A 24,798-nucleotide genomic window follows, 5' to 3' on the forward strand; every position below is an offset into this window, starting at 1 on the left:
GTCTTTAAAAGAAGATGACTAGCTAATCCTTGTAGTAAGTCTATTTCTGGACACAGGAATGAAAACAATATCACTTGATTGCTAGTCTTCTAACTTAATGAGCTGACATTTTAAAGAAAGCCACTTTAGCGGTGCATAGTGTTTTATTACATTAATTAAATGTCTGATCAGAGATGCCAAATTCATGGTTACTGCTTTAGGTAGCAACAAATGGATAATAGAGGCCTTTTTTCCTCCTGACATTATAGGAAAAAGAAAACACAGCGTTTGTGCTCTTGAAGAGAAAACAAATTTTGGGGATGGGGTGGGGTCAAAGTATATGATCAGATGGGAACCTCTATCCATATCATGTGTCCCATGAACAATTCTAGTTGTTTACTGTGAAGTGGAGATGACAAGTTCTATGCTAGTTTTAATGTGAACAGGACACACTTCTAGGCTGGGAATCTGCAAAGGTGCCCAAGGAAATTAGGCTCTGATGTGCCACTTCATTTCTATGGGAACTGAGTGCCTGGCTCCTTTGAAAATCCAAATAAAGGAATCCCCAAGGTACCATGTATATTTACTTAAAAGCATAGAAATCTAAAACAACTAACTACTGAAATAACCATGTGGCGTTTCCTTTCCCACAGGATTGCTTTAAAACTGGAACAAGCCTATAGTTAAGTGACAATATCCAAGGGCAGTTAGATCCACTTGTGTGTGAGGCAATATACTGTATGGACCTGATTTTGAAAGGAACTTCTATTCAGCTCCCCATTTTGTGCCTGCAAATTCGAAGGTATCACCAAAGTTATTTGCAACCAAACAGTTTGACATCTAAGTGATTACACTTGCACTTACAAAACTGCAGGCACAAAATGGAAAGTTGCTTTTAACAGGGCCATGGTAGGAGCAATAATGGGTTTGGGAATATTTGATCAGACCAGCCAGCTACCAGACTGACCATCCTTTGAACTCACAGCCAAACATAGGATGATGTCATGTTGGCCCGAGACAATATATAGTACATCCATAGATTGAGAGGGTAGGGTGGAGGGAGGAGAGAGAGGTTGTTTATGTAAACACACACTGGGTCAATTCAAGTTGATGTCCAATCCAGAATTTCCCCCAAGCTGTGAATGGCTGGAAGAATATTCCAAGAAATTTCTGCTGGTCTTCTCTTTGTAAATAATCTGAAATGTGTCCTTTTGCTGTTCTGATATGCATCAGACCCTTCCTTTTATGTAGAGTCTGATGCATAACAAACAATGGTAATAAAAAAGTAGCTCTGGCATTCTGGGATCCCTGGTCTTCAGATACTGGTCACCCAACTGCATTAATTGAACATGCTGATAGTTTATCTCTTTCTCATCAGACACTTCATAACCCAGACCCACCACTTTCTTTTCATGGCTGTTGGGCTATCTGAGATTCCTTCATGTTACAAGAAGAACAGGAGTACTTGTGGCACCTTAGAGACTAACAAATTTATTAGAGCATAAGCTTTCGTGGACTACAGCCCACTTCTTCGGATGCATATAGAATGGAACCAACATTACATGTTACAGTGACTAAGTGGCAAGCAGATCAAACCCCATCTCCTCTTCCTGTAGGCATAGACAACGATGGGCAAAAGCAGCATATATGAAGTTGTGTGCCCCTACACCAGTGATTCTCAAACTTTTGTACTGGTGATCCCTTTCAGATAGCAAGCCTCTGAGTGTGACGACCCCCCCCCCTTATAAATTAAAAACACTTTTAAATATATTTAATACCATTATAAATGCTGGAGGCAAAGCGGGGTTTGGGTGGAGGCTGACAGCTTGTGACCCGCCCTGCATAATAACCTCACAACCCCCTAAGGGGTCCTGACCCCCAGTTTGAGAACCCCTGCTCTACATAAACCAAAAAAAAGGATATCTTTGAACAAAGTTCTGATTTATGCTTTACTTATCAATGGAACATACTCCTTACCCTCTCAGTTTGGTCATGAGTTTCCTGTCACTCGGGCAGAGACCGGTAGGAGATCATTCCCTTCCCCCCCCCGGTACTCTGAGGAACTCACATTTCCACAAACTAGCTTCTTTCTAACTGTGGAATAGACTAAAATAATTCTATGGGGACTCCTGCTGCAGAACAGCAGGACTTTATTTAGAGTGGAGATGCTACCACCCCTACTCCTCATGCTAAATAAACTTCAAGCACAACTGGAAGGTAACTTCACTTGACTATTACAACACACAAAGGGGGCAAGAGTAACAGCAGAGTGAAAATGGTAGTGACAATTAAATAATGAGCATGGCCTCAAGGGCATTGATCAGAATAACAAGGTAGCTGCCCTGTCAGTCATCAACACCTTGCTTAATCCTCAAATTGGTACAGCCTACTGCCCCTTCACACCTCTACCTATTGTAGCGTCACAAACTCAAATAAGGACCAGTTTCCATCACCTTCTCCTATAGGTCTGGAGCTGTAGCTTGATGCTACTCTACTGGCACAAGACCCTTTAGCAGCAGTCAATCTGAAACCTGTTGTGTGACAGTACTAATAGCAGTGTTACAACAGCAAAGAGAAGACCTTTGATAGAACAGATGAGTCAACAGTGATTTTACATTAGGCATTGACTGACAACTCCCATCTATAGAGGCCCTCACCAGATAAAGTTCCAGTGTTAGTCTCTGTGCAGCAATGTGATATTTTCACTCTAGAAAGCAGCATGTCTTATATTGATCTAACTGCAGTTTGCTTGATAAATAAAAATAGCTCTTTTCAAACAAATCAAGTGTCATTTGACATGCTGACTGTTTAATATTTTGTCACCTGCAAAGCTGAATTTTTTTGGCCCATTAATGGCCACTTTAATAAAGAAAATGACATCCGAGTAATGAATGCACTATGCAAGCGGTTTATGGGTATCGATACCAGATTAATTCCTGAAGAGTGGAAACACACAAACCATAGCTTCTGCTTCTCCCATGACAGTGAATTTCTGGGAGCTGTGAAAATGGCTTCAAGCTAAGAACTGTGATTTGTAACCTACATGTGATGTGTTGGTTAATTTCATATAAGACAGTGTGCATTTATGGAAGAAAAGTCATGTCCAAGGATTCCTGGTTTAAACACATAATGCGGGACAGGAGGGTAAGTCCACTCTTGTCCCCTTAGCTAGGAACGTGTTGCATGGTAATATATGAACTAGCTACACCTTTCTCCACAGTGTTATTAAAGTATAAAGTTCATGACTTTAACTTCTGAAGAAGAAATTATTTGCATCCAGTTCGAAGAATGTCTGCTACTTGTTTTCCCAAATACGCCTTCCAGGGTTTCACCAGACTGTTCATATTCACGAGGAGTTTGCTGGTCCTTGAGTCCTCCTGACCTGCTATCAGGTAGTCTGTTCCTGGTTAAAAAAATAATTACTTAAATAAATAAAACAGGAGTATATACTTAATATCTGCACTCCCCAGGGAGTCAGGATCTTGCACCATAGCTAGCTTCAGCCTGGTTTTAAAATGATTATTCCAGGTTGTGCGCATACAGTTTTATGTGCATTCATTTTCTGTGCACTGATTCCTCTGTACACCAGCAATACATTCTAACATGCATGTGCACATATTAGGGTTTGTGTGTGAAGGTTCTATTTGTCCCAAGGAGTTTAACTCTTTCAAAATCTAACACTTGCACCAGCAAGTGATTGGGCTTGATTCTGAACTCCCTGACAGTTTTTTTGTTGTGGTGGTGTTTGGGGTTTGTTTTTGTTTTTACACCAATTTAACTCCATAGGTTTCAGTGGAACTACTCCTTGTTTGCACAGGTATAAGTGATAGCAGAATCAGGTCTTGCCGGGTGTAGGCTGGTTTTGAATGTGAGAATTCTAAAGCATCCCTGTTAGATTATCATCTGCACATGTGAAAATGTGTGCGCAGGTATTAGTTCATGCACAATTGTACACCTTCAAGGAAAGGCCAGATTGAGGTGCCACTGAAAATCAGGATGTTTTGCATTAAACACAGGTGGGGGTTTTTTCGTGTATTATATCCGGTATGATACGTAAAATTCCCTTACTGTTCAGAGGCCTTTGTAACAGCTAAGCACTTTGGGGCAGGTTATGGAGGGAGCTGTCCCCCTCTGAACTTTTCTTGATTTTGTCGGTTTAATAGCACAAAACACAAGCAGAAGGTGCAAATTCTTTAAAACACAACGAAGAAACATCCCCCAACTGAAAAGGATGGCTAGATTTTGGCTGGCAATTTACAGTCTTATTTTCAGCAACGCGTGAGTGTTCCTATCCATATGTCTGGTGCGTGTGCATTTCTTACTGAGTATCCATTGTCTGCTGTGTCTTGTTTCTCTTTTGCGTTTGTGCCTTATTTCATATGGCTGTTGTATGGTATCTGGTTGCTTGTGTATTTGTGTCATGTGTATGTGATTGCTTGATTTTTAATTGAAATGAAGCTTGGACATCCAACCTGGGGAGCTTGGGGCGGTGGGAGATTGGCAGCCTTTCTAGATCCATCCTGTTAATATCCAAAGTTTAATTCTTCGGGTTCAGTGTGTGGAACAAAACTTCTGGATGATAGACAAAGGGGGATGCGGGGGGAAAGGTACAGATCTTGCCCTCCCTCCCCTATCATAGCTGAAACCTGCAGCAACAGAAAGACCACATTGTCAGTCAGTATTTTCTGGTGAGGAACAAAGTAAACACCATTATTAAAGCGCCTGAGCTGAGGCAGCGTTTCGATTGGCTGGTGAGCAGTCTAAAGGGCTAGATTAATCTGTGTGCGCCACACAGATTAGCTGAAATGGCTGTTTGACATGACAACTGCCAGCTCTGTATTCTTCTGGTACAACAATGCACATTCTCCTCACACAATAAGGATCTTTAACAGCAGCTCAGACAACTCCAGGAAATGTAACCACCACATCCCCATAGGATTAGAGGCATAACCACAGAGGTGAGACACTCTACTGTGATCAGTTCATTAGCAAGACCCAGATACTGCTAATGATTTATTACTCAAGCAGACAAACCCCACTCTTATACTATAAAATTTATTAAAAACACAGGGCCGAATCTCCTAACACCCCCAAGTATGTGTAGTGGTGAAAGGGGATTCTGAGGGATTATACATTCTCTATGTACCCTACTCAGCAGCCCTGCAATTTCAGAAGAGGCTGCTGTTGCAACCCCGCTCCCTAAGAAAGACTGAGGCTGATGGCTATGGGAGTCACTGGTCTTCTCTCACTCCTCCCTTCCCCCAAATCCTGCTGTGCAACCCCTTGCACAGTGAAAGCTCACCAATTTCGTTGCAGGCAGAGCCCTCCACAGCCCTGGAAGGGGAAAGAGAGGACCGTATTTACCCGCAAATTATACTTCTTCAGTCTTTAAAAATCCTGAGGTTTCCTATGCTTTTTAAAAAAAATGCTAGTTCATGTGCAAAGCAGAGAGCAGCTCAATAGTTTATTCTGGCTAGGAGTTACTAATATGGAAAGCAGGGGCGTCTTTCTTTAGTCTCCATATAGCAAATCCATTCGGTAGCTCCATAAGTAAAGTTTTATGATTAAACTCTAAAGGCCATGAGATTAAATATGGACTTCCTGTCATCAGCCAGGGAAGAACATACAATACAATGCTGCAGAGACGATTGGGCAGGAAGCCAGACCACCCTGCACAGCAGAAAGCCCTGCTGACGACAGTGGCCGTTTGGACTGGCATTGGTAGCTGCTGCTTCCCCCTTACTCCTCCCACCGCCAACCCCCTCCATTGCTGGAAGTAAAGTGATGGGAATGAAAAGCTAACGTGCATATAGACGGAAGGGAAAAGGGGTGTGTAAAAATCATGAGCCGAATAAACAGGGCTGGCTCCAGCTTTTTTGCCACCCCAAGCGGTGAAGCGGGAAAAAAAAAATTAAAAAAATCCATGATCGACGGCAGCTCTACCACACCGCTTTATTCTTCGGTGGCAATTCGGCAGCGGGACCTTCCCTCCGAGAGGGACTGAGGGACCTGCTGCCGAAGACCCGGACATGCCGCCCCTTTCCATTGGCCGCCCCAAGCACCTGCTTCCTTCGCTGGTGCCTGGAACCGGCCCTGCGAATAAAAGCAGGGATCTCAACAGGAGTGAACATGTACAATGAAATTCTCAGTGGGTAGAAAACGGCATAGAAACCTGAGGTCAATAGAACTATGCTGATTTACACCACTTGTGAATCTAGTGCATCATTTTGCGACGAGAATCTAGTTTGTATGGTGAAGAACTGGCTAGTGTGCAGGTGCACCACTGCAGGGACACTGGCTAGCATCAGAACTGCACAATAGTATTTCATGGGCCCCATACTCCTAACAGCTAAAGAGAGACAAGGGGGCAGGACTTCTTATGCCCTCTCCCCTCCTTGAGCTCCTGTGAAGGGTCAACCACAGTCTAACCCTATATTAAACACATACTTCACCCACCCTGACCTACAGCTCCAACTACTGGGCGGGGAGCCCAGCAGCTGTTTAGTGGTCCACAGCTATACCATAAAAGAATGTAGGACAGGAAGTGTAAGAGAATACCATAACCATTTGCACCACAGTCAGCAAAACGTATTTGACCAAGTTTGAATTACGTTGCTGAAGTACAGCTCTCAGAGACCATATACTGCATCCCTGCAAATTCAAACCCAAGTCCTCACCTGGTGGTACAGATGATGCAAGACCCAAATCATTTTTGAGAGGGCACAAATCATTTTGGGTTGGCTGGAAGAATTCACACTGGATTTGACTGGACTCAGCCAATCCCAGAACAATTGGCTCTTTTGTATGTGGCTGATTTCAGATGAGAACTTGCCTTAGAGGTCAGGGTAAGCCTTAGATTTCAGACCAAATACAAGGAATTCTTTCACTCAGTGCGGAAGTGTGTTTAATCTATTCAGAGGAAAAAACATAGGGTAACTTATCTAACAAGTTTTTGTTTTAGAATGTGGATAAGTCCCCACTCTCTGTGGTGTAAGGCACAATAGTGAAACATGATCCTTGGGGATGCTATTTAGTTCATCCTAAAGAAAACCAATTACTTGTCTCATTCAGGGCCTGATCCCAAGTGGTGCTGAACACCTGCAGCCTTTACTGAAGTGAATGGGAGCTGTGGGTGCTCATCACCTCTCAGGATCAAGCCCTTGCTGCCTACTTGGATGAAAAAAAGAAAGCCGGGTCCAAAAGATATTTCCAGACTCCAATTAGCACAGCTAAAGGCACTTACATGGGCTCTATAGCTCATCTCCCCATAATTATCCACATGGGATTTCAACTGGGGTAATACACGTATTTCTGTCTCCTGTCCACTAAATTGCTTGATGGGAAAGAAGGCAGTAGTGAGGGCTCTGCTGAAAAATCCATCCCTTCAGCTACTAATAACGTTGCTTAGCACCTATCTGGCATAGGCACCAACTCTGTGGGCGCTCAGGGGCTCAAGCACCTCCCCCCCCAAAAAATAGTGGGTGCTCAGCACCCACCAGCCACTGATCAGCTGTTTGGTGGGAAGTGCTTGGGGGAAGGTGGAGAGCAGCGAGTGGTGGGTGGGCGGGGGACTTTGGGGGAAAGGGGTGGAGCAGGGGTGGGAAGAGTCAGAGCAAGGGCGGGGCCTCAGAGGAGGGAGCAGAGCAGGGGTGGGACGAGGCGGGGCAAGGGCTGGGCCTCAGGGGAGAAGGTGGAGTGGGGGCGTGAAGAGGCAGAGCGAGGGCGGGGTCTCGGGGGAAGGGGCGGAGTGGGGGCTGGGCCTCTGGGCAGAGTAGGGGTGGAGCACCCACTGGGAAAAATAAAAATCAGTGCCAAAGTGCTTTTCAACTTCAAGTGGCATTGGAGAGATTAAGTTGTGCAGTGCTGCTCCAGGAGCAGGCTAGGAATCACCCTGTGCCTCCAAGTCATCATTTGGTTCCTATTGCCCCCTTGTCCTGCAGGGAAGTAATATGTACCAGCCCTTTTGCTGGCACATGTTACTTCCCCTTCTGTGCCGTCTTGGGTGTGGTATTCAGAGGTATAAGGTGGCTCTACTCCCTCCCTGCCTACTGAGGGGGAGGGGAATAGCTGCTAGCAGCGGCTGCTCTCCCCACATCATAAGCTCTGGTGGTGTGACTAGTTCATACAAGCCCCTCCCCTGTGCAGGTGCACAGAAGGCTCACAGTTGTGCCCTAACTAATTAATCCTCAAAGTCCCCTGTGAAGTAGATAAGTTCTGATAAACATTAGCTCCACTTGACACGTGAAGAAATTGTGGCAGAGGGTTTCTCATGCCCACAGAGGGAGTCATTGTGAGATGGGATTCAAGGAGTTCCTGGACCAAAGTCAGTGTGTAAACCACTAGACAACACCTCCCTCTCTACCTCTCTCTCTCTTTTTCTGTATATTCACAAGCGTAAATCTAATGTAGTAATTAACTGAAATGTCAGATCTGGATTTATTTACATTCTAGGGCTGCATTATTGTTAACAGTGAGATTGCATTTCATTTTCTCTGTGCATACTGTATATGATGCAAGGCATGGATGCAATGGCAGTTTTGCCCTAGATTCTATGGCACTCTGGTAGGAATTCTGCGGTGGCTACAGAGAAATGTTTAAAAGGGATGTTTTTACTGAATTAAATCTAAAGACGAATAATCTAATCAGCACCAAAGCTCCTGTCTTATTTATTGTGACATTAAATTCATTTATTGTATGTTAGCCCCATATATTGAGTTTCCCATATGCTGCAAATTGTGAGCTTTACGTTTCAAAGTACCAATACATTAAGATGCATGGGGCAGGTCACACCTCACAGCTATTGTTTCAGGCTGTCTTCAAACTCAGAAAGGCATCACTGAACCAGTTTGAAGCTGCCAGACCTGCTGGCAGGACTAACTGCTGCCCAGCCCTGCACTCCCCAGCTCTGGGAAACAGATTATGCCTGGTCACAGTGCAGATGCTTGGGCAGCGAAGGGAGAATGGGTCTCTGTGCCCACTCCCCTGTAGCACATGGGGAGGCATAGTTCATCCCTAACTGTTTGAATAAAGGATTTCTCGATTCTGTTTCTCTCTTTAATACTCCAATAAGAATACCAGGTTTACCCTGCTAATCCATTCATTCGCTTTATGTTAACTGGACCAGCTTTTTCTCAATGGATTATTCCAGGAGTATGGTCAACTAGTGTGGGTCTCACATAGGTTCCAATGCAATTTCACCAGCTTCAATAGTGTTACTCCTGATTTACGTTAGTGAAAGTGAGATAAGAATTGGGAACATTAATACCTTAACGACCCACATTGCCTTTTTCCCACAGAATTCATGCCATAAGCATTTAATACTTACCAGGATTGAGAATGGGACATGTACATCCCCTGTTGGTCCAGGACTCTGGATAGATACTTCTGTTACTCCGGGCAATTTTCACTTTGCCTGATTTCAGGACCTTCTTTACCTTCACTACAACTTCCGCATGGGTTCCTTTGTCATGAGCCGATAGGATTCTTGCTTTTATCACTGCCAGAAAACACACACAGGGACACAGACCAATAGAATCATAGAATATCAGGGTTGGGAGGGACCTCAGGAGGTCATCTAGTCCAACCTCCTGCTCAAAGCAGGACTAATCCCCAACTAAATCATCCCAGCCAGGGCTTTGTCAAGCCTGACCTTAAAAACCTCTAAGGAAGGAAATTCCACCACGTCCCTAGGTGACCTATTCCAGTGCTTCACCACCCTCCTAGTGAAAAAGTTTTTCCTAATATCCAACCTAAACCTCCCCCACTGCAACCTGAGACCATTACTCCTTGTTCTGTCATCTGGTACCACTGAGAACAGTCTAGATCCATCCTCTTTGGAACCCCCTTTCAGGTAGTTGAAAGCAGCTATCAAATCCCCCCTCATTTTTCTCTTCTGCAGACTAAACAATCCCAGTTCCCTCAGCCTCTCCTTATAAGTCATGTGCTCCAGCCCCCTAATCATTTTTGTTGCCTGCCACAGGACTCTTTCCAATTTTTCCACATCCTTCTTGTAGTGTGGGGCCCAAAACTGGACACAGTACTCCAGATGAGGCCTCACCAATGTCGAATAGAGGGGAATGATCACGTCCCTTGATCTGCTGGCAATGCCCCTACTTATACAGCCCAAAATGCCGTTAGCCATCTTGGCAGCAACGGCACACTGTCAACTCATATCCAGCTTCTCGTCCACTGTAACCCCTTCGTCCTTTTCTGCAGAACTGCTGCCTAGCCATTCGGTCCCTAGATTGTAGCAGTGCATAGGATTCTTCCGTCCTAAGTGCAGGACTCTGCACTTGTCCTTGTTGAACCGCATCAGATTTTTTTGGGCCCAATCCTCTAATTTGTCTAGGTCCCTCTGTATCCGATCCCTACCCTCCAGTGTATCTACCACTCCTCCCAGTTTAGTGTCATCCTCAAACTTGCTGAGGGTGCAGTCCACGACATCCTCCAGATCATTAATGAAGATATTGAACAAAACCGGCCCCAGGACTGGCCCTTGGGGCACTCCGCTTGATACCGACTGCCAATTAGACATGGAGCCATTGATCACTATCTGTTGAGCCCGACAATCTAGCCAGCTTTCTATCCACCTTATAGTCCATTCATCCAGCCCATACTTCTTTAACTTGCCGGCAAGAATACTGTGGGAGACCGTATCAAAAGCTTTGCTAAAGTCAAGGAATAACACATCCACTGCTTTCCCCTCATCCACAGAGCCAGGTATCCCGTCATAGACGGCAATTAGGTTAGTCAGGCATGATGTGCCCTTGGTGAATCCATGCTGACTGTTCCTCATCACTTTCCTCTCCTCTAAGTGCTTCAGAATTGATTCCTTGAGGACCAGCTCCATGATTTTTCCAGGGACTCAAGTGAGGCTGACTGGCCTGTGGTTCCCCAGATCCTCCTCCTTCCCTTTTTTAAATGGGCACCACATTAGCCTTTTTCCAATCATCCGGGACCTCCCCCGATCGCCATGAGTTTTCAAAGATAGTGGCCAATGGCTCTGCAATCACATCCGGCCCCATGGACTTGTGCTCATCCAGCTTTTCTAAATAGTCCTGAATCACTTCTTTCTCCACAAAGGGCTGGTCACCTCCTCCCCATGCTATGCTTTGAAATAATTCATTTCAAAGTAAGCAGTGGTATTTTCCTTATACTGCTAGAGGGTAGAATGTTAGGGACTATTGGATGAGGCACAAAGAATCATGACAGGATACTGGCACTTGGACGGGGACACATGAGCATTCTGGTTCAATCACTGCTCCCATTTAAATGAATCTGGGGAAGGAATGCTGGATTTTTTCAATTTAGACAGTTAACTAATCCCTTCCCAATTTTATCAGCTCATCTCCAATGGGTTGCTGCCAACAGCTTGAAAGTTTTAGGAAACCACTAGGGTATGTATAGGGTGATGGGGTGTCTGCCCCACACAGGAGTGGAAGGGGTTAGTGGAGGCTTCATGGTCCTACCATGCCCTGCCTCAGAGTGGAGCAGTGGAGGTGAGTCCTCCAAGCAGCCTAGAGCAGCTGCTTGGGGTGCAGCCAATCAGAGAAGAGCTTCAGGGAGCAACCAATCTGGGTCCAACAAGGCCATATAAGAGGAGCTAAAAGGTAGAATAGGTTAATCGTTGCTGGGAGCTCAAGGAGTGAGGACTGTGTCCCTAGCAGTCTGAGGGAACTGTAGCACCTTGGACAGAGCTGGCAGGGACTGGGGGAGCAAGAGGGAGCTCCTGGCTGGCTGCTGGGACTGAGGAGCCCTGAGGTGAGAGCGAAGGAGATATTGGGGCTGTGGGGAAGTGGCCCAGGGAAACGTAGCAGCATTGGGAGAAGTTAAAGAGTCACAGCAGGAGGTTGCTATCTACAGGGTCCCTGGGTCAGGACCAGGAGCAGTGGGAGGGCCTGGGTTTCCCCCATCAGCCACTGGGGAAGTGGCCTAAATATTGATACACCCCAGAAGGGGGAAACACTGATGGTGACCCAGTCGAAGGGCCAAGTCATGAAGGGGATGCTCCAGTTCCTGGAGTGATGCAGATCTTCAGGCAGAGACAATGACAGGAGAGGTACCTCCAGAAGAGGGCACACCAACTGGCAGAGCTAATCCCCAGGATGGCCAGCAGAAGGCGCCACTGTGGTGAGTGGAACCCGTGATAATAGGAATGCCATAAAAAACAAAAACAAAGAAAGAACAGCAGCCAACAGTATGATCTTAAGCAAACTGACTCAGAGCCTTGGCAGATTTTAGTTTGGACATTGGAAGGCCTGCATTAGATTTACATAACTACAGTCCTGAGCCTTTAAAATTCCTCCTGCCCGCTGTACAAAAATTCAGTGTTAAGCAATGGAATTCCCCCTGTCGGGCAGGAAATTTCCTACTGGAGTGCAGGAATGCCACATGACTAGAATTCTAAGATGATAATGATAAGCTGGAAAAAAGCTACTTTGATTTGTGCCCTGACAGGGTTGCCACTCCTGATTTTGCAAGATCATCCAACTTTCAGCAGGCTAATCCCACAAATAGGCTTTGTTCATCACAATGTGATTGTGTCGAGTCAAAACGTGGTGTTTTTTGGTGGCCGTGACCCTTCACAGAGCGATGACATAGTTGCTTATTCGCCAGGGTGATAAATAAGGTGTTGACAAACAGACACAGCAAGTTTATCCTGCAGGGCAAACTGCAAAAGGGTGGCAATCCTACTGCAAGACCTATAGAATGGGTTCTGAACCTCAGGGTGATGGGAGTATTAGGCAGGTGTCAGGGGATCCTGAGCACCCTGCCCTTCCTCTATTGCTAAATGGGAGGGAGGTGCTATGTAGACAGAAGAGGAGCACCAGAGGAAAAAGGAGTCCTGGCATGGACTGCTGGTCTACAGCACATACTCAGATAGGAGTAAGCATGTGCCTGAGCTCATGAAGGCCATGTTGATTTGCTTGGCATTGAAGAAATCATTACGGGAAGTATGCTGTCCTCTGATCAACTCTTCCCAGGACTGGGAGGTATCACTAGACAAAAAAGGAAGAAATCTATGATTTCACAGGTACCAGCTACGAAAATACTGGAATGATCATACCATGAAGGCACATCAGCCACTTACCATATGCATATTTCATCTGGCAGAAATCAGTGACACTTCCGAGCACTTTCTCTTTGCACACACACTTTTCTAGTACAGGAACCGGAGACCACAAGGGGTTGGAGAAGGGCCAGAACATGAAAGAGAAAAGAAAATCAAATGATGTTCATTCATATGTACTCATACACATCTATGTCTAAAAGTTGCTCCAATTATCTGAATAAACATAGATGGTTAAAGAAGATTTCAGAGTGAGCTCAGTTATTTGCAAAGCTGGTTCTTGTTAAACAATGCAAAAATGGTTTTGAAATCTGGTCTGCATTGTGAAGTAAAAAGCGGTCTGCACTGGGTCCATTACACAGTTAATAAACTGATGCTAACAAAAGATAAATCAGAATCAGATCCAGGTGTGAATAATATAATATAAATACGGCTCTTGTTAGATGTCATAAGATAAGCAATATTAAGCTTTATCAGTACTTAGATGGAAGTCCTCTAAGGAAAATCCCTGGTGCTTCAGGACATGTTGGGGATTCAACAGGAGGCACATTTTCCTCTGAGTCAGTATAGAAACAGCGATGAACTAACTGGTGCTGTCTGTCATATGCTATGTAAAACTGAGGTCTTGACCACTTTTAGGCATTAAAGGTTCCACTATATTCTGTTGGACTAATTTCTCTCTTACTTTAGCTGAATACAATATGCTTCTTTACTGCCTGTCCTGAATTGTTCCATAGTGTGACCATGTGCTGTTCTTAAAAGCACCTACATTCCATTCCAGAGGTGACTGCCCTTCAGTAATGGGTCAAATGATCAGCATTTGTAGTTCTACAAAGCGATTGAAAGCTTTCAAAGGGTACTATGTAAATCAACGAATGATACAAATGGGAAGCGCATTTTTCATAGAGATTTTATTTAAATTATGACTTTTTCATTTCTTGACCGCAAAGCCAAAGTTGGATAGTTCAACCTGCACTGGAAAATACAGTGCAAAACCAACAATACCCAGCACAGTTCAGATCTCTCCTTAAACTCCTCCTGGAGTGTCTTGCCAAATAATCAGAACGGTGTGCCGAGAAGTCTCAGACCTATTCCTGGGATGCTCACGTTTGCCTCCACATTTGAATAACTTATGATGACACCCTCATACTTTTACATCTGCAAATATGCAGGAGCAGTTTGGGTAGGATACCAGGGGAAATGGTGCAGGGAATAGTTCTACAAAGATGCAAAGGATCAGACTGGACAGCTATATGTGGGTCAGCTATATTGTGGCTGAAAGTTTCTGAAGAGTGCAGTAAGGCTGCACAGCAGTGGGACTCTGGAAAGCACAGGCTGATGCAACAGCCTCATTCTTCCCTTCCTTCACCCTCTCCTGAGCTGCTGTCCTGTGTATTGTCTTGTGTTAGGTTCTCCGTCCCAGAGAGTTTGCAGTCTAACTTAGCGATCTTTTTACTCTCTTCGCTCAAGTGGAGGGAAGACTTATATTTCATAGGCAGTCCTTTGTTTATGTTGTGATTTTTAAGGTCTGAGATAGACACCCAGAACACTAGATGGACACCTACATTTTAGAAATGTGAAGAAACAAATCATAAATAAAATAAACATACGTATTTGGTCAAAAGCCGTGCATATTTCTGGCATTCTATAAGAATTATTTATTTATTTATTTAATAAACACGGAGTGATGGATTTTAGAATGCTAAACCATACCTGGATGTCTCAAAGCAGAAAATCCCTGCTCATGATCATTCCATTTCCACTCATCGCTTTCATTGGCTGGCGTTTGTAGGAGGTCAGGGATTCGCCCACCCATGGGGATGTTGAAAAATGGCTCATTGTCATAACTAGGGAGGAGATAGACAAAGAAGAAAAATCTCATGTTAGGATTTCTGATGTTTAGCAGGGAGGAAGCTACTACCACATGCCAGCAGCATTCAGTGCCAGAAAGGAACATGGCCTCAAAGGTCATGATGAGCAAACTTGAATGCAAATAAGAGCAAAACCCTACCTCAGTGCTCTGTAGATAGACCGCAGTATCTGGGCTTATACTTCAACTTCACTGATTCACACTTCCCTTTTTTTTTTTACATTTTTTTTTTTTTACAATTACTGGGCCAAACCTGCCCGTTGTTGAGCACCCAATGATGTTGTTAGGAATTGAGGGCACTCAGAGGATTGGGCCCATTGAAATAAATGGGAGCTGTAGGTACTGAGCACTTCACAAGATTTGGAACACCATATTTGTGCTGGTGAAAGGTACCAGACTGATGGTCCCTGGGACTGAGGTCCTGCAGTTATCTTTAGAAAATGACCTGCACTGGTAGCATCTGTGCAGGCTTCCTCACACCACCAGTGATCTATGGATGGAAGAATAGTTCAGACTCTGTGGGCCACTCAGGCTTGGCCTTTGCTCAGACTGTCACCAATTAGTCACGTGTGTGTGTGTGTTTTATGTAATAAGAACATTTGCACACTAGGAATTGGAGTGAGACTCTCCAACTTGTTTCATCTAGGCCACAGAGCACAGCAACTCTTCAGATGCTTCCATTTACTTTTTCTAAAGCAAACAGTAGTTTCACAGACACCAGCAGGGTCATGGAGTTACCTATTATAACTAGAAAAGACCTTTGCTTCAGAACTGTTTTTAAAGAGTGTTATGGACGTACTTACATGCAGGCAGTCAAATGGCATCTGAATGACCCAGTGCTGCAATCCATTCAAATTCAGGTGGATGCAGACAACTGTCTTGTTCAGGGCCGGCTCCAGGCACCAGCATTCCAAGCAGGTGCTTGGGGTGGCAATCTGCAAGGGGCGGCAGTCCGTGTGTTTTTGCTGCCCCAAGCAGTGCGCCCAATTGCTACCATGGACGGCGGGGGCAGTCTGTGTGCCATTAGGGCGGCACGTGCGTTTCCGCGGTGGCGGCAATTCGGCGGTAGCTTCTATGTTCAGCTGCCCGCGGTGGCAATTCGGTGGCTTCTGTCTTCCGGCTGAAGACAGAAGCTACCGCCAAGGAAACGCGCGTGCCGCCCTAACGGCACAGGGACTGCCCCCGCCGTCCACGGCGGCAATTCGGCGCGCTGCTTGGGGCGGCAAAAACAGTAGAGCCGGCCCTGGTCTTGTTTCCCCTAATACCTCCCCCCACTTCCTTGAATTTATGCCATCTGTGCAGGATTCCAAGTGTTAATCTGAGTTTCATATTAAAGGGCAAAAAGTGACTCTAAGGATTATCTCCCCATAAAAGGCCTTGTTTACCCATTGAAACAGTTTCCAGTGTGCGGGTCGCAGTCTCTGGCACAGTCACAAGGACGACAGCCATTTTCTCCAAGGCCCCAGTATCCCATAAGGCATCTGTCACAGTTCGGGCCTGCCACGCCTGGCTTGCAGTAACAGAACCCCGTCTTTGGGTGGCACCGCCAGCTTCTGCTGAAGGTTGCATTGGCCGATCCCATAGGCTGACAGGAGCAAGCTAACAAGACATAAGAAGTGATTGAGATGATATGCCAAGGGTCAGCAGTTTAGGTGTTGTTTCTGCAAGGCTGATAACCTCCATGGGTCCCACTCATTCCCAACAGCCAGTCATTTTACATCAGCACTGAGAAGCATTGTATTCTCAGGCAGCCGGGGTTCAAAATGGAAATGTAATTTTTAAGTATTGGTGGGGTGTTGTCTGATTGAGCATTGCAATGGATTCAAAATAAAACCTGAACTGCTAAATGCTCACCTGAGACCGATGCATGTGCTAGCACCATTTCCTGTGGGCCAAATCCTTGCCCCTACACCGATCTCAAATAAAGAGCGTTATGCAGCTGTGCAGTAGCTGGTGTTACTAGTGTGGATTCACTCTGCAAGGAGGAGGGAGGGGCTGGCACATGAATTTGTAAAACACCCGACTGGGCTACCATGGACGGGGCCCCAAGGTGCATACGTCGCCAGAGTGGGCTTCCCATTATGCCCATCTGTGAACTTGCCTTTTGGTACGTGGCTATAGGCTGTGGGTGGGAAGGATTTGCCCATTGTGTGTCTATATAATAAAATTAGATAAATCAGTCACAGTCTTCCTGTGTAGGCACAAAGACCTCTCAGGTGCCTGCTGTGCTGCACACTTGCACCATAAGGGTCAGAAGCCAGGCTGTTTAGTGCTAAGGGCACTTTACTGTAATGTGAGGGATATGTTTACAACCCTGGGCAGTATAATAGTGCCCAAACATTTAGAGAGTGAGAGGGAGCATTTGCAAAGAGAGAGCGGATTTGCTAGTGTGATACACGAGGGGATGCTCAAAGCAATGAGATGAAAACAAGAAGGAAATAATTTAGGCTGAAGATCAGGATAAACAGGCTCCCCAGGGTAGTGTTGGAATTCCTACTGCCAGGTATATTTAAAACTAAACTGGACAAAACGCTAGTAAAAGTACAACATGAAAAGCAAGACCAGACAACCGGATAAACCTTTTCCAGCTGTAGATTTGAGGAGTCCATGATTCTGTTTTAGTGTGAGATGTAGGACCGAAGGTTCTCTTCCCAGTGTGAACTTGTAGTTTGCATGCACACATCAGTGGCTATATTACAAGAGGGAGGGGGAGAGAGAGATCTCCAAACCCACTGGGTATATTTCAGCTATGACCATTATCTGCTGAGTGCAGCGGGAGAGGGGACAGAAGGGCCAGGTGCCATTTCAACACCAGCCCTGCCATACGTCAGAGTAGTCTGGAGGCTGCTGTAAAGTACAGCAGCTGCTCTATGGCCTCCAGGGGCTACTACGCCAGCTAAGACAATTTGGAGCTCAGTGATGTTCTGGCCAAACCGCTAACAAAGTCTCTAGGCCAGAGGCATGGGGAGTGGGTGAGGCCAGAGCTAACTGTGCAGGCTCTGCATTCGCTGGGACACCTCTCCACCAGGGGAATTCTCAACTGGGGCGATCCTGCAGACTGCCAGCCGCTTTGTGCTGTCAGGGCAGCTCTACCAGGCTGGATCACAAGAGAGGATCTGGCCCGCTGACGTCAGATGCTTGAATAGGTTTGGACAAATGAGCTGAATCTTCGCCCCAAACTCAGATCCAGCTCATATTTTAGCTCCTTCTCATTTCTGAACATTGTGGCATCTCTTGATTTCTGCTGGCACCAAAGCCTGAAGTGCCAAGATGTCACAATTTCATCCACCTGCAAGAAGGAAGAAACAAAAATCTTGGGGATAAGGCCTGTCCTAACAGGGATTTCCAGTCAGATGTTGGACACCCAAGATGTTTGGCTCAGGGGCCAGCTTTCGAAGTTTGCCCATCACTACTGCTGATCAAACAACTTTTCTTCCTGAGCTCACAGATAAGAGACCAAATGAACACACTGATTCCACATATCCCTGTCCAAGAAGGGAGCTCTATGAAGAAGGATAATGGCAGTGATGATGGATTTTCATGTGCATCATCATGTTTGTTCTTTAGAAAGGAAAATCTCTTTTGGGAATACTAATACGTGAAAAAGCAGTGCCCGGCAGTTTGTGTAATGGACATTTTCCTTGTGATCTTCCATTAGATATTATATTTTCACCCTGTCCTAGCTGTGTACTTCATGCCAACATTTTTAATGATATTGTTATACTGTGTTGCAGAAGGATCCTATACAGTTGTTTTCAAGGGAACATTAGCACAATACCTAAAGACAGAAAATAAGCATACTATAATGAGCAATGTATTCCACACAATGAGCTTGTTGGCTGGTGGCACAATAGCATCAGGATCTGCTGCGGCTGCCACACAGGAGTCTTGCGCCTGGGAGCAATCTGAGGGTTGTTGTTCACCAGGATTTGAAAATCAGGTGTAACATCACAGTGCACATTTGCACCAACGTTTCAAAAGTCTCGTCCAATTTTTGGTGCTCAGCTTGAGAAACTGTGGCCCAGATTTTCAGACGTGCCAAACGCCACTCCAAAAATGGAGGTATCTAATATTAGTTGACATTTTTGAAAATGTTGTCCTTGGTCTTTGGACCTGGGAAATGGGTGCTTTCCTCATTAGAGATAGGTCTGAGACAAAAAGATCCAAACTTTGCCCCAGTCCGGGTTTGTCTGAATCCTTGTTCTTGATTTCCCTACTATATCATTAGGATCCAGCCTTCCCAAAGTTCACTGGTGTTTGGATCGGGAGTTTTAGTCTGGATTTATCTCTATTCTTTACAGATTGTTCGGTCTCATCTCTTGTCTTTCCAGGTTTCCGTATCTGGATCCAGGTCCGCAGCTGGTGTAAATCAGTGTAGCTCCAATGAAGCTATGCTAGCTTACTCTCGCTGAGGACAGGATGTCAGATATGTGACGAATATGAATTTCACCATCCCAGCCAAAGGGAAAGTGCTCCAGTGAGTAGTGATTTATAGCTGAGGCCAAGGAGGGAGGTAGAGAAAAAAGTGCATGTATTTAGTTCAGGAACATAAGTAAGGAAAGTTGATGGTCCAAAAATGAAAAGCAGGCATTGTCTCCAGTTAGAAGCTTTGGCAGCTCTTGAGGGGTCATAAAGCAAAACTGAACAAATAAATGCATGACACTTTCAGATGAGTTACACAAGTAGCTCACGAACACTTCCCTCAGTTTGCGTTTATTTAGCGTATCAAGTCAGGTGTGTGCATTGTCTGGCTTCCAGAGTATTATAACCAAACTCCCAATTCTGTAGCTAAGGTAACTCCCAAAATATGCATCTGTGTGTCACATGCTGAAGGGCAGCTGTTGATGACCAGGTTTTCTCTGTCAAATAACAATAGATTTGATGATAAACCTCACGATTAAAGAGTCATAAGTAAGTTCTTACAAGCTGAGTTTTTTGTATTTCCCAGTGTTTGTAAATAAAATGTCTTTCTCTGCTGATTTTTGCCCTTTTCCTTTTTGGTAAACCCTAGTTTTCTCTCCATCCACCTCTTTCTAATGAAACACAAACCAATGTGACAATGGATGCATTACCTTCTTTTCGTCAAGGGATGTTAGGGACAGTGGATAGACCATTCTGGTACAGAGCTAGATAGTTTATTTGTAGGGCCCTACCAAATTCACAGCCATGAAAAATACATCACAGACCGTGTAATCTGGTCTTTTCTGTGCTTTTACTCTATGCTATACAGATTTCACAAGGGAAACCGTTTCTCAAATTGGGGATCCTGACCCAAAAGGGAGTTGCAGGGGGGTTTCCAGGTTATTTTAGGTGGGTCATAGTATTACCACCCTTATTTCTGCGCTGCCTTCACAGCTGGGTGGCTGGAGAGCGGCAGCTATTGGCCGGGTGCCCAGCTTTGAAGGCAGCGCCATGCCAGCAGCAGTGCAGAAGTAAAGGGTGGCAATACCACACCATGCCACCCTTACTTCTGCTCTGCAGTTGGCAGTGGCTTTGCCTCCAGAGCTGGGCTCCTGGCCAGCAGCCACCACTCTCCAGCTGCCCAGCTCTGAAGGCAGTGCCACCGCTAGAAGCCGCGCAGAAGTAAGGGTAGCAGTACTACAACCTTCCTCCCCCTACAATAACCTTTTGACCCCCCCCACAAGGGTCAAAATCTCCCTACAATTACAACATTGTGAAATTTGAGATTTAAATAGCTGAAATCATGAACTTTCGGATTTTTAAAATCCTATGAAACTGACCAAAATGGACTGCGAACTTGGTAGGGCCCTATTTATTTGGGTTCTCCCCTTCACAGCAGCAAAATATTTACACTACAAAATATTACATGGTTGTGTCTTAGAGGTGGCTGTTGTTGGTCACTGAAGTATCACAAATGTCCACTTGGATTTTTATTGGCAGCTGCTGTTATAAGATTTTTGCCAGGGTGCTGCTGACAACCAAGGAATGAAAACAGTCATAAAGCAGATAAATCTTTGTCTGCTCTCAGCACAGCTGTCTCCAGCTGTATCTTAATTAGATACAGATGTAAACTATAATATTAGTTGCAACAATGTGGTTCCAACCAACATGAATTTAGCAGGCATGTAGTACTCCAATTAACCCACATGTAAGAGACTCTCATGGTATGTCAACAGTGCTATTAAACCCCCATGGCTGGCCCATGCCAGTGGACTTGGAGTCATGGGGCTTGGGCTATAAGGGGATGCTTAATTGCAGCATTAGATGCTTGGGCTAGAACCTGGGCTCTAGGACTCTGCAAGGTGGGAGGGTCCCAGGGCTTGAGCTGTAGCCTGAGCCGGAACATCTACACCACAGATAAACAGCCCCTTAGCCTGAGCCCTGTGGGCCCGAGTCAGCTGGCACGGGCCAGCTGTGGGTTTCTGGTTGCAGCTTAGACATACCAACAGAGATAATTAACCTTTCGTTTCTGTCCAAACTACGGTGCAAAACACAGTTAACCGCAGAGTCAATCTTTTCCAAATTTAAAAACAAACCAAAAGTTTTGGAATCTGGAATATAATCCCCACCAAATTCGAACAATTTTTAAAGCAGGTCAAATTTGGGGCCCAAACCACTCAACAATGTCCCGTAAATGAAGGAAATTGGATACACTACAGTCTGTGTGGGTGCGGTCACCATCTGTGTGGCCGATTGAAATAGTGACTCTGACAAAGATGCGATTCATCCCAAATATTACAACTGGGAGGTTCACAGATCTGTCTAGAGGGGAAAGAAGGGAAGGGAAGGGGCAGCTTTGTTGATGGGGTGTGTGTGCACATTTTCATTTTCAAGCTAATTGCTAGAGTAAAAATCCCATTTCCCTGAAGACTTTGGCCTGCTGGTCCTACATACTTGCTTTTTTTAAATTTTTGGATAAGCAAAGGCTGAGTACAAAAGATGGTGTCAGTTCAGAAGTATCCTTTAAGCCTCCAAATAAGCCACAGGAAAGAGCCAAGGATACAGCAGCTTTTCTGACCACTGGTTGGGAAACGATTAGGCTTCACAAGGCTTCTGACTCAAAGCTCCCATACAAGCCTATATCCAAACCGTTTAATCCTGTGTTGTCACCCGCAGTAACAAGCAGGTGTGTGCTGTGCTCTGTGGCTCTTTTCATGTCCTTTTCTTTTTTTTTTAATCTAAGCGGTGTCAAAACAAGGCTCTGTGCATGACCTGGCTCCCATTCATCCCCAGCTGCTAGGAACGGCAGAAGCGAAGCGGTCAGAGACGGGCGATCTCTCCAGATGAAAAGAAATGGCAGAATCATATTTACGTGTTAAATCTCAGCTGGGATTTTTTTTTTTAAAGCAATTGTCTTTTCAGTCTCGTAAATGGAGAAGTCAGGGAAGGGGGATCTGGATAGCACCAGTGCAGCCAGTTGTTAAACAACCCCGTTTTCCCCCTAGCAGTGATTAAGAGAGAATGCTGCTGATTATTATGACTAATGCCTAAAGATTCCTTCTGGGCCTTAGCAGAGCTCTGCTAACTTTTTGGGAGCTGGAGGGGGCTGTCATAGCTTAACCTAGACTTTGCTCTGAATGGAAGAGCACTCTCTTAAAGCATGATTACTCAAAGGGCTTAACACAGCATTTCATCCAGCTTTTTCATCATCTTTTAGTTCCCAGCTCAGTGTCTACTGTAAATACGTGGTGAGTTTTAATTCCCTGTATTTCTTCCCCCTTCCTCACCAATGTGAAGCCAAGAATCACGTTGCTCACACCAAAAGCATCTGTGCAGTCTGCCACGACCAATTTATTATGGCTCTCTTCGTCATTTCCCAAGAACATTTAGTTATTTAATGTTAAGTATCTGAGGGGTAGCCGTGTTAGTCTGGATCTATAAAAGGCAACAAAGAGTCCTGTGGCACCTTATAGACTAACAGACGTATTGGAGCATAAGCTTTCGTGGGTGAATACCCACTTCGTCAGACACATGTCAACATTATTTAATGTTGTGACTCTGGTACTATCTGCACGGTTTTCTCAGCCAAAATGAGTGGATGTGTAGGAGGTGGCATGCCCAATCCTTCACAAAGCTATTCACCCAGACCTGGTAGTTCTTCAGGTCGTGATCGGCACGCTGAGGTGTGACTAGGGTGACCAGATAGCAAGTGTGAAAAATCAGGATGGGGTGGGGGGTAATAGATGCCTATGTAAGAAAAAGCTCCAAAAATTGCGACTGTCCCAATAAAATCAGGACATCTGGTCACCCTAGGTGTGACAGAAATGCACCTCCAGGGGTTAAAGTTCACTATGGGATAAATCTTTAACCCTGTGCCAAGCTTCAGTAAATGCACTTGCGTCAGGGGGGATCCTGTGGGAGGAATCTTTCCCCCGCACCAAACCTACTTTTGCTCCACCCGGCACAATGCTTCTCCTCCCCACAACTGCTGCATCGGTGGAGTATGGGGGCTCTATCTACATTAGTGCTTTTACAGGTGCTGTCACTGGTAGAGCTAAACAGTGATATCAGAACAGTAGGAGGTTTCCTGAAAATTACCTGTGTAGATGCAGCATTTTATACGTGCACCCACTGACCCACACCCCTCTCTGGGAAATTTCTGGGGCTCAGCTCTCAGCTTCAAAAAGCTGCCCATTTAGATAACCAACTGAATGTCTTTGCAGGAATTCTCCCCTTCATCTTTAAATAAGAAAGAAAAGGGCATAGACTAATGCCCAGTGAAAATATGTCTCTCTGAACAGGCTCTGAAGACCGAATGTTTCTCCCTGCTCCACACAAATATAACCACAGTTCACAAATCAGCCATGAAAGCTAGGGGGGTTCTCTAGAGAGGAAAGTGCCTACCTGTTCCTTAGGTCAGGATCCAGCAAACAGTTAAGCACTGTGTGTGACTAAGTGCGTGAGTGGTCTCATTGACTTCATTCCCAAGTGCCTAAAGTCATGCATATGTGTATAAGTGCTATACAGAATTGGAGTCTTAATGCAGAAGTTATACATGATGGGAACAGTTGCAGGGAGCCTTCTATTGGCATTAACCATCTTGCTGGGGAAAATGCTATTACTTATAATGCTGCCACCACAGAAGTAGTTCTGTTTGAACAGGGTATATTTCCGCTTGTTTGACTGCATCCTTCTGAAATGTTTTCCTGTTCGTTTTGCAGAGTATTGGCAAGATGTGCCGAGAAGGCAGTAGCCAGACCAGACAAAAGACGTGTAGGTAGGCTCAGGGTCCGATTTCACCCGGGCAGCCTGTTCTAGGGTTTCCTTACAGATAGGCTGTATTTTTAAATAATGTTTTCTCTTCTCTGCTACTCTTTAATGTTCCTAGACTTCAATGATTATCTTATTACACACACTGCTGGTTACTACACTGTCATCCTGCTGTCAAATACAAGAGCCTGTACGTTGATTCCTTCGGGTGCCATAAGACTTGAAATCTAATCTACTGGAACAAGAATTTATTCTCATTACAAATCTTTGCATACGGCAAGTCCTCTCAGAGCAGAAACAAACCAGCAGAAATATCCCTGGAAAGCTGGGCACCATCAAACACAATTGGGAACACGGCCAAGGAAGCCCTGCCTCCTCCCCTGATCAAGGAGCTTTGTCGCAAGGTTCAAAAAATCAAAAAGAAAGAATTGGGAGGAGACAGAGCTGGCTCTAAGATCCAATGAAAGGTGAATACAAAGGATCAGAAACATAGGGCATGTTGTGCACTGAAAGTTCAAGCGCTATCGCAGGCCAGCTGGTCCCAGCAAGAAGCGCACGTGTAACCCGAGTGTCTAGAGGAACCTTGATCAGGCCGGTCAAAGGGTCAGGAGAACTTCAGAAGCAATGGCTGACAATGGGAATGAACACAGGTGACAAAGGAGTCAGTTCTTCTGTGTTGATGACTGCGTGGACGGGGGTGGGGGAGGAA

General features: G+C 45.2%; 1 protein-coding gene across 1 annotated transcript in view; it reads right to left on the bottom strand.

The window, feature by feature from the left end:
- Nucleotides 1-1,450: 1,450 nt before the first annotated feature.
- LOC128841075 (netrin-4-like) overlaps nt 1,451-24,798 on the bottom strand; it is a 67,120-nt gene continuing 43,772 nt past the window's right edge. Inside the window, exons 6-10 of the mRNA XM_054035777.1 lie at nt 16,304-16,517; nt 14,762-14,895; nt 13,070-13,138; nt 9,305-9,475; nt 1,451-3,382 (exon numbers count right to left, since the gene is read on the bottom strand). Of these exons, the coding sequence (XP_053891752.1) occupies nt 3,246-3,382; nt 9,305-9,475; nt 13,070-13,138; nt 14,762-14,895; nt 16,304-16,517 (725 nt within the window). The 3' untranslated portion in view covers nt 1,451-3,245. The remainder of the gene's footprint in view (nt 3,383-9,304; nt 9,476-13,069; nt 13,139-14,761; nt 14,896-16,303; nt 16,518-24,798) is intronic.

The sequence above is a fragment of the Malaclemys terrapin genome, chromosome 7 (assembly GCF_027887155.1).
Source record: "Malaclemys terrapin pileata isolate rMalTer1 chromosome 7, rMalTer1.hap1, whole genome shotgun sequence".
NCBI classification, from domain to species: Eukaryota; Metazoa; Chordata; order Testudines; family Emydidae; genus Malaclemys; species Malaclemys terrapin.